At 39.4% G+C, this 10992-nt stretch overlaps 1 protein-coding gene across 1 annotated transcript; it reads right to left on the bottom strand.

The window, feature by feature from the left end:
• Positions 1 to 443: 443 nt before the first annotated feature.
• BRS3 (bombesin-like receptor 3) lies at positions 444 to 4841 on the bottom strand. Its single transcript, XM_008586752.1, has 3 exons — positions 4259 to 4841; positions 2320 to 2671; positions 444 to 914 (listed from the first exon to the last, which is right to left on the bottom strand). The coding sequence occupies exons 1-3, from the start codon at positions 4690 to 4692 to the stop codon at positions 504 to 506; spliced, it is 1197 nt and encodes a 398-aa protein (XP_008584974.1). The 5' UTR covers positions 4693 to 4841; the 3' UTR covers positions 444 to 503.
• Positions 4842 to 10992: the final 6151 nt, after the last annotated feature.

Here is a 10992-nt window from a genome sequence, read left to right as displayed (position 1 = left end):
ATTAATGGAAAAGGGCAGTCATTCTGTGAAGGTTTATTTTTTAAGAAAACTGCATAAGAGATGTTTTATCTCTTTTTGATCCCCTTTTCATGTACACAGTATAATCTACACCACATAATAAACACAAACACGATTTTATGTAAATCACATGAGTATATGAGAAATTTGAAGCATCATAGATGTGATAGAAAAAAATTAGATTTTTAAGTTTCATCTTGCTTATTTCACCTTCTCTCCTATTCAACCTCCCTTACAATTCACTGGCATATACAAACTTGTCTTCCTTCACTTAGCGGGACCTCGTTTTATTTAGAAATCCTGATAACATTACTATTTGTACTTTGAAGAAAATCATGGTTTGTCTTTTACTTATAGGGATCCTTCACTCCTAAGATTTCAACACAATTCACAAACAACAAAAATCCAGACACCATACACCTATACATACTGCTTAGAGTCAGATACACACACTGGGAGGAAAAACACCTTTTTAAATTGAAAAGCTAGACTCTGGCCTCTTCCTTCTCGCTGCACCCAGTGAACAAGGTCACACTAATTTCAGACACCTGTGTGCTCCCAGTGCCCAGGACCCTCCCCATGACAGCCAGGTCGCTAAGAGGGGTATCAGCAGGAGGGGGCTCAGGCAGCTCTGCCTTGCAGCAGAATAGCTGAGCTTTAAAATGCTTCTGGAAGGTTTTGCTCAGCCAGTAGAGAGCAAAGGGGTTCACACAAGAATTGCTGAAAGCCAGAATCCGAGCAAAAATGGTGACAAGAAAATGAACGGCAGAGGGATCTGCATAGGTTTCGTAAGTGAATGAGCGGTAGAGATACAGGAGATGATTTGGTAACCAGCAGAGAGCAAACAGAGCCACCAGCACCAAGACCGTTCTGGCAATTCTCTTCCGGGATTCAATCTACAGGGGGAAGAAAAATAGCAAAAAACAAAACAAAACAAAAAACCAAATCATTTTAGCTGGCAGAGGTTTTAAAAAGTCATTCTCTAGATTTACATAGACATTTACAGTTAACAAGCTGGTCTCCCTTTGAACATGTGTTTGTGGGCTAACTGGCTGGGAAGGGCAAGAAGTCAGCATGTGGCTATAGAATACAGCCAGTTATTTGGCATGGTAACCATGATCTTGGTCTCATTAACTAATTCATGGACACCCCCCCCACACACCCCTGATTTTGAGACACTGTAAGATGTTTCCAGTTACTCAAGGGGTGTTATGAAATTCTCGAAAATTTAATGTAATTAAAAACATTAAGAAACACTATACAAAACTGCTTTCACCTGACTAGGTTAGACTATTCTTCTGGGGTTTATGAAAGTTGCCCAGTTGGTATCACAAACTGTTTTTAATCTATAGGAATTTTAACCATACAGTCAAGGGAATAAAAACCAAATGTGCTGTCCTTCATATGTGAAAAGAATCCTATCTTCATCTATGAATAACAGAAGTTAACCAGCTTAAGTGAAGATATAAACTGTGGCCACAGATAGAGCAAAGATAACTGGTTCACATGGGCGTTAAATATGCAACTTCAGCCTCCTGAGCACCACGGTTGAGGCAACTGAATGGACTAGCTCCAAAAAAAAGGCACAGCTCTCTGTGTACTGATCAATAGGTAAATGGAATTGTTTCTCCCCCTCCTCCAGAAGTTAGAAATCCCCCCCTTTTTTTAATCAAAGCACCCCTTTTATTCTGCCCATATTTATGAGAGGAGAGCACCCACCTGACTCTTCTCTTGCAGTGGCCTTAAGCTTCTGTGAGCCACTGTGTTCTCTCTAGCCACCGGCACTTCATTCCCTGCACCACCCCTCCCCGTCCCTGCCAGACCTCAATTTGTTCATCTGTGTGTAAGTGATTTGCGTTGAATAATGTTATAGGTTCTTGCCAGTTCTACATTCTGTGCATTTGTTACACTTTCTAAAGCAAAATGTGCTTTGCTTTACCTGCTGTCAAATTTCAGCTATCCCCTCTCTAATAAATAGTGCCCTCACCATTTATTGAATGTTTACTCTGCACCGGGAACTATGCTAAGCATTTCATTTATATCATCTAGTCGTCATCTTCATTTTCTTAATTTTAATTTTACAGATGAGGAAATGGAGGCTCAGAGAGGTTAAGTGACTTGCTTGAGATTGCTCAGCTAGTATGTGATACAGCTGGATTAAAGCCAGAGCCCATGCTTATAACAAAAAAACTACACTGCCATTGTATTTATACACAGGTAAATACATAAGTTGCTCACTGTGCAAAAGCAGGAGTTTCACTTCAAAATTCAAGCTATGCATGAGGATTGATTAATACATACCTGCTTGCGGGCATGGCTGTGTTCCTCAGTAGGTATGTTCAGAGTGCTTTTGTAAAGAGTCCTAGCAATCAAAGAGTAATAGACAGAGATAATAGAGAGTGGAATAATGTAGAACACTAAGAAGCTCAGCAGAGAATGTATTTCTTGCAGGAGCTTCTCAGAGACAGGATAAGAGGCACACGATTCAAATGTCATATTGTTGTCGGGATCTCGAAAAGAATATACATTTGAAAATATAGCCTCTGGAAGAGCAAATATCATAGACATGATCCAGATGCAGCCAGCTTTTGCACAAGTCTTCAGGATGGCATTGGAGGGCTGTCGCTCAAGTGGCTTCACAACTGCCTTATATCTAGAAACATAATCAGAAGCAAAGGTCAAAATAAATATCAGAATTACAGAATCTTAGTGTTAGAAGTGACCTGAGTGGTCATCTAGTTCCACCTCCTATCTATATGTATATGGATGTATATACATATGTGTAACCAAGTCAATATTAACCAACTAGAATTGGTTATGGTTTCAAATGTACATAGCACATCTCAGGACTTTTTATTTATCCTAATCACCTTACCCGTTACTCACACCTATGAGATATTCTAGGTTTGCTATTTTATAATTTTATGTGTAGACCCTCTATTTAGGACAAATAAATATTTTTCAACATGATTTTATGTGATTGAGAGTAATTCACCACCTGTGTATTAGCTTAAGTGTTCTAAAAGTCTTGCTTTTTGCATAAGTGACTGATGTTAAACCAAATTAATTCTTTTTCCTTCATGAGTGAGCAATCGTCCACCTTCCTAGAAAAGAATTCCAGGGCTTTAGGCAGTTAAGAAGAGAGGGTTAATTTCTTCCCTGTTCATAAGTGCTAATCCGTTGCCCAAGCAGATCAGTGAGCACGTTCAGGGCAAGGCAAGGGTGCAATCGGATGCCCTGTACCTCCTTATTCTGACAAAGCCACCTTAAAATTTACAGCTTTTAAGCCAGTCTGCCCTCAAATAAAATATAAGATCAGTCAAAGCAAAAACCTGAAAAAGACACAGGGAAAGCTTTCCTCCTCGCAAATTCTAAAATCTGAAGAAGCTATTCCTTCTGGTACTGCCAAGCATTGATTACTTACAGGCTTCTTGCAGGCTTTTATAAGCATCACTTTTAACATTTGGAGCCTCAATTTTTTCAAGCTTTCACAGTTATCATTCTACAATAGGAACACAGAAAAACACGATACCTAGACTTAAAATATCCTAACACAAAATCTGAAAACCCTGACTGCAAGAGGTTCTCACACGCTCTATCCTTAGAGCTCTAAAAATCAACCAGGATTAATTTATTTCTCTGGAAACGATGTCATTGAATGCCTATAGAGAAAACAATTAGAAATAAGTTATAACATTACACTGAGTTACTAGGGAGCTGAAAATCTTACCGTTTTTCTGCCATTAGCTAATTTGATAAATTTCAGATCAATTAGATGCATGTATCTTTTTACTATTCTTCCGGTATACAGTAATGCTTCTTGTGGTCAATTTCTCACCTATGCTGATGTTTTCATGTTGACTATATTGTACCACTAGGCTGCACTAATGTATAAAGCGTGAATTTTTTTCTTTTACACCTGCAACAATTTGCCTTACTTAATAAACTGGAGGAAAATAAAAACACCGTTCAGCGTCCTTTCAAGCAAACAATTACACTTCACAGAGAATTAATTATCCTTAAAGCATACAATTTCAACCTCTCCTCAGATGCTTACACAGGAATTTTAATATTCTTACAACAAGTTTTATTTAAAATGCCACCAGATTTTCCAATCTGACATTCAGGTTACAGACTGTGAGAAAAGCAGAATAGTAGCTAGTAAATGTTAAGCACAAGCTCTCCTTTCTTTTTGCCTAATTTTACATCCTGGCAAATATAACAGATGAAAGAAACCCACCTGTCAGCGCTGAGAATTGTTAACGTGAACACCGACACACCAACAGAAGTGAGCCGGATGAAAGAGAGCACCTTACAACCGATTCTTCCGAACAGCCATCCTTCTGCAAGGTAGTGGGTTGCATCCATTGGCACGCAAGTTAGCAGAAGTAAAAGATCTCCAAAAGCCAAGCTGGTGATAAAAATATTTGGAACTGTTTGCATGGATTTTGTCTTGAAAAAGACTTTGATGAGAATAGCATTTCCAAGGATGCCCACTGAAATGATCACGGCATAAGTGATATAGATGGCACATAATGCTTCTATTCCTGGAGAGTTGTCTCCGGTCTGTCCTTTATTTGTAGTATCGTTAGAAACCACGGAGCTTGATGATTCTGTGTCGTTTGTGATTGAAATTAAAGTCTGATTAGATGACTGAAGCTGCCTTTGAGACATTTCTTCTGAAGACTGTGTCTTTAATATTTCTTCTGCTCAGTTCAAATGTAGTTGATTGTCACGTCTAATGCCTACGTCTACTAATGAGGTGGTGTTAGGAGAACAGAATACAACAGAATGGCAAGAAAATCCAAGACATCCGGATACTCCTTCCCTTCAGTTGTTCTGTGTCTCCCAGCATGCTTGGCTAAATGCTTACTGAACTGGCACTGAAGAGTGGGAGGTGGAGTTGTTTTATTGGCGTTCCCTGACATAAGGAGAGGGAGGGGGTAGGGGAAATGCTCTGCAGTTGCTTGTTCTTCCCTGCTGGGGAATCTTTTGGATAATTACATCTTATTAAATCATCTTATTGTTTATTAGAGTCACCCTGTTTTCATATCTACCCGAGACTGTCTTGTCAATTTTCTCCTAGAAAAAAAACTAATTTACTTTTCTGCCATCACCTGGTAGTCTAATGCATTCTCCTTTACATGATAAGTAAGTGTAGGTGTCCCCTAAAGCATAAATTTGAATCCAGTCCTTAAGACTTAATATCAGAGCGGCATCAAAGTAATAGATCATTCACACTTTGACAGGGCTGATGTCACCTACAAGGAGTAATAATTCAGTTGACCTGGGCTTAACACCTAGCTTGACACATGGTCATTCCCAACTCTGCATATTACTGGGGCTGGGCTGTACAATATCAAAGCAAATTTCAAAAGATGGAAAATCCAGGCAAACCACTGGTTGCTTTGTCTCTAAATGTCCTAATGCAAATGGTTTTACCATTTGACTGTCTGTTTTTAATGCCACATTTTTAAAAAGCACTGTTTAGTGTTTTCTCCCTCTAGAAATGGTTAAAATGAACCCACCTTATTCCAAAACAAAATAATACAGAACACCACCACTCAAGGTCCTGACACAAAAGGACTTGTAAAATGAAAATCATTATTTTCAGATGAGGAAATTCCATGTTACTCCAGAGATGATGGGCAGGTAGATGATATGTATATGAACTGAAGGAAGTAGAAAATTAAGGCAATCACCTTAGTACCATCAAGAAAAGCCCTTTTATGGAAAATGTAAATATGTAGTTTATGTGCATGTGTGTGTGTACACATAGCAGCAGGTTGTTTGGGAGTGGGAAGCCAGCAGTTTGAAGGAAGCTAATAATGAAACCTGCTAAGAAATATTCTATGAAATTATCAAATGCAGTGGATAATCTCTCAGCTAGGAGAAACTTTGTTTAGTAAGGTGTTTGTAAATATAACCATATTAGAAATTGGTCTGGGAAGTGAAGTGAAAATAGCAAAGTGTTTGGCTAGCCGATGACCAGTGGGAGCAAACAAAGGTTGATTCTCATACTGACAGAACAAGTGCAATTAATTCTACAGAGACAGTGAAGTGGACAATTTGAATCAATTACCTGGTTAATCTGAGCCCCCCAAACTACCCCAGTTCACCACCCTTTATGACATTATCTCCACAGCTTGAATTGCTGAACTAAATAGCTGCTTCCAGTAGGACTGGGGAAGGGGAATGTTTGCATCAACCCAAATCCCTAAGCTTTTAAGTATATACACCTAAGTAATTTCATACACCGGGCTGGCTTTTTAAGATCGTCACTTATAGAAAAGGATTCTACAAGGGTCACAATCTTATTCTCACCAAACTAATGACAAAATCTTTCTGGGATTCCTGCATAGCATTTAGTAAAGAGCAAACAGTATCTTCCAATTCACACACAGCACTGTTTTGTAAGAAACAAACTCTCGTATGTGATTTCTGAAATCTGAAGTCCCAAGATCTCCGTCATGCTTTCAGCAGGCTGCAGCCACCAGTGTGGCTCTGGTCAGGAGAGGTCAGGAGAGAGCAGTAGTCATTGAAGTGATGCAGTGGGGGTCTTTGATTCCTAGAATTTCAGGATCCCAGAATATCACAGATGGAAGTGACTTCAGAGATGATAAAATCAAATGCTCTCATTTTGCAGAGGCAGAAATGAGGTCCGGAGGGGGAAAGTATGTCATCTAAGGTCTCACAAGTACTCGGTAGCAGAGCTGAGATGAAACACAGATTCTCTCTGGCTTCTGAAAGGTTAAAAATCAATGATAAGAGTTGAAAGACACTCTGTTCCTGACAGTGAGCCACGTTTGCTCACTTGGCATCATAGAGTTAGGTTTTCTGCATATTCTGTTAACCAAAGAAAAAGATTTCCAGGCTAATCAGCAATTCATGATAGGTAATTGAAATGCATCTGCTTTTATATCTACCTCTTTTACAACTGTATAATTCACCCACAAAACATAACCATGTCTGGTTAATCTTTTGTAACTATAGTTGCAGGGCATTTAGCCTACACAAGGCTTATTCAAAAAGTTCATGGAAGGAGTAGTATTATCTTTTAATTTTATTTTTCCATGAACTTTTTGAGGTACTCTCATAGAAAATGATATCTTTTTTTGTTTATTTTTAGTGCATAAGTGGTCAATATTATCATCCAAGATTTTCAAATCCAACTACTTGGTTATAGGTTAAGCAATTGTAATACCATCCTAATGTAGCTTTTTAACTCACAAGGAGTATTGAACATTGAATAAATTACCAATTTTCCGAAGTTGGGTTTTCCGGTTCAACCCAATTCAGTTAGTGTTGTTGAAATCTTTTTTAAATCTCCAAGGGGCTGGGTATATGAGCGTGCTGAAGAATGCTTCTTTGCCTCTAAGGTGGTGGGGACAGGGGTTAGAAAACAGTTGCTAGACAGAGGCTGCAAATGTGGCTCTAAAGTTCTTAGCCATCAGTTAAACAGGAGAGTAGTTTCCAAATTTTGGCTTCCGTCAGAATCACCGGGAAGCCTCATCGAAACAGATTGCTGGGTCTCACCTTCAGAGTTTCTAATTCGGTAGGTCTAAGGTGGGACCTGAGCATGTGCATTTCTAGCAAGTTCCCAGGCGATGTTGATGCTGCTGGTCAAGGATCACACTGCGAGAATTATTTTATTTAGGATAAAATAATCCAATTCCAGAGAATTATGGTTTTTCCTGATATTGAGGTCAAAGAGATATTTCTGTGGGTCTTCATTAAAGAAAAGGGTACTCTATGTAGTGATAGACACGTCAAAAATCTTCCTGGAGCTGGCTGTCCAGCCTATACATCTCGATCCCTGGTAAGCCACATTTACTGAACTCTTGGATACCTATGCCCAAATCACATGCTTGAGGTGATCTTTCCAATGTGTTGGGAAAATACAGGAAAATGGTCAGGGTCCCTCAGATGTTCAGAATCTTGCCGAGCATTTGATGTAAATATCCACGTGCACCCAGGTGTTCCTTGGTTATTATCTAATGTAATTGTGTATGGGCACCCAGGTGTCCTGGGTTATAGACTTCAGTATAAAGGACTAATGGCCCTGATACACACTGCCTGCCTGCTTCTCAGAACATTTTGGGAGGCCGCTAGGGCGGCTGCTCCTAGCTCTGAATAAGGCCTATTAATTCTTTTACCTACGGCTCCCAGGATCTTTTGCTGGGGGAGTGGGGTGGTCATGGGGAGGCCATTATTGCTGCTGGAGTCTGTTGCTTCTAGTGCTCCTGGGACCCTCTGTGAGGCCACCACTGGACATGTAAGCTACTAGACCTGTAAGCTGCTGCTGCTGAGGACTGAGCTTGTGTCGTCTGCCAACAGCTCCCGGGATCTTTCCCAACTACCTAGCTCATCGACCTGCGTGTGAGGGGTCTGGGAACCCAGTCTGTACAACGGGTTTGAAGGGTCTGTGGGCCCTAACTCCTATCCCTGACAATATAAATGCAAACTTAGTATGACTAAAATAATGAAACATTTTGGCTTTAGTAATGATTTGCCTTACTCGACAACTGGCATAGTTGTGTAGCTTTGGAATATTCTTGTGCTAGGAAACAGGATGGATTTCTTAGTTATAAATTAACTGGGTTAGATCAGTTATAAGAGGATACAACTTGACTTGTGGGTGTATTTGGATCTATGTAATAGTGATTACTGTTGTCACAGAGTTCTCTGTTCTCCCTTTTTCTTGCCCCCAAACCTTACCAGTACAGTCTTGTATTCAGGGGGAAGATTACTAGCCAGGATGGCCTCTGCAGGGACCAGATAAAATAAATACAAACTATGCAATGGTAGGTAGGCTCTACAAAGGGTAGATATTCCAATGGAATCTTTTAAGTGGATTTTCTTGTTAAAGGCAAGACTTTAATGACTTGTCATGACTAAACTTAATGGCTCTGTAAAAGTGGACAACTATGTAGGCTGTTCCCAGATTTAGGTGCCTTTATAGATGCCCTCATCACTTTACTTGTCCACCCATACATGCCTAATGTTGTATGCTGTGATCAATGCGAAATTGTACAAATATAATAGATTGAGACAGTTTTACTTTAGATAAAATGTTTAGGCTTCCTGAATATTGAGGTACAAATTATCAAGTAGATAAATTTTGCCCTTAATGTGTTTCTATCTCTCTTTTCAGTAATCTTCCCTTTCCTGGAATTCTCTCTCCCATATCCCCAATCATGGGTCTCACTCCCATATAGCTTACTTTTAGCTTCCTACTTGTTAAATCCTGTTATGGTGCTTTAAATCAATGAAGATCATGAGTTTACCACATAGCCCCACAATTCCACTCCTAGGTATCTACCCCAAATAAATGAAAACATACATCCGTACAAAGACTATTATGCAAGTGGACATGGAAGCATTTTTATAAAAAATTGGAAATAATCCAAAAGTCAATCAGTTAGCAAATAGGTAAGCAAAATGTGGCTTATCTAGACAATGGAATACTATACAGCAAGAAAAAGGACAAACATATTGACAAGTGTTACAACATGGATGAATCTTCTGTAAATGAGCTTCAGATATATATGTATGAGCTTTGTGTATATATATATATATATATATATGTGTGTGTGTGTGTGTGTGTGTGTGTGTGTGTGTGTGTGTGTGTGTGTGTGTGTGTGTGTTCAAGACATTTTGCAACTCTGAAAAATATGTGTATCTTACCAAGAGGAATTAGTTTGGCTCCTTTAAAAAGATACCAGGCACACCTTGTCCCTCAAAAAGTGCACCAACCCATACCTAAGAAATGTACCACAGCACTCTGGCTATGTCTCCAGAATCATTTATTTTTATTTTATTTATTTTTTAAATTTTGACTTCTCGATATACATTGTAGTTGATTTTTGTGTCTCTTTACCCATTTCTCCTTCCCACCCACCCCCCAACTACATCATATCTGTTCACTTGTCTTAACAAGTTCAAGGAATTGTTGTGATTGTTGTTTATTCTTCCCACCCCCACCATTTGTTTGTTTGTTTATACCTCCCCAAAATAAGTGAGAACATGTGGTATTTCTCTTTCTGTGCCTGACTTGTCTCACTTAATATAATTTTCTCTAAGTCCATCCTTCTTGTTGTGAATGGCAGTATTTCATTCTTTTTTTATAGCAGAGTAGTATTCCATTGTATAGATATACCACAGTGTCCTTATCCACTCATCTGATAATAGACATTTGGGCTGGTTCCAACTCTTGGCTATTGTAAATAGTGCTGCAATAAAGATGGGAGTACAGGTATCCCTTTGGCATGATGATTTCCATTCATCTGGGTATATTCCCAGCAGTGCAATAGCTGGGTCATATGGTACATCTATTTGTAATTGTTTGAGGAACCTCCATACCATTTTCCATAAAGACTGCACCATTTTGCAGTCCCACCAACAGCATATGAGTTCATTTTTCTCTGTGACTTCGCCAGCATTTATCATTCTCAGTTTTTTGGATATTAGCCACCTTAACTGGAGTGAGATGGTATCTCAGTGTGGTTTTGATTTGCATTTCCCAAATGCTGAGTGATGTTGAGCATTTTTTCATGTGTCTGTTGGCTATTGGTATATCTTCCTTTGAGAAATGCCTATTCAGCTCCTTTGCCCATTTTTTAATTTTGTTATTTCTTTTTTTGCTGTAAAGTTGTTTGAGTTCCTTGTATATTCTAGATATTAATCTTTTTTTTTTTTTCCTTTTTTTTTTGTCTTTTTTCGTGTCCGGCAACGGATTGCAACCCTCAGTGTCGCGCCCGTACCGGACCGGGACCGGCAACGGGATCGCAACCCTTAGTATTGCTCCCACACCTTGCTCAGCCAGTGAGCGGGAACCGGTCTATATGTGGGATCCGAACCCTCGGTGGGAGTGCCACCGCGCTCCCAAGCGGTGCACTGTAGCAGTGCGCCACCGGGCCGGCCTCCAGATATTAATCTTTTGTCAGATGTATATTTTGCAAATATTTTCTCCCA

The sequence above is a fragment of the Galeopterus variegatus genome, unplaced genomic scaffold, assembly GCF_000696425.1.
Source record: "Galeopterus variegatus unplaced genomic scaffold, G_variegatus-3.0.2 Scaffold4102, whole genome shotgun sequence".
Lineage (NCBI taxonomy): Eukaryota > Metazoa > Chordata > Mammalia > Dermoptera > Cynocephalidae > Galeopterus > Galeopterus variegatus.
This window is presented reverse-complemented; position numbering and strand designations above follow the sequence as displayed.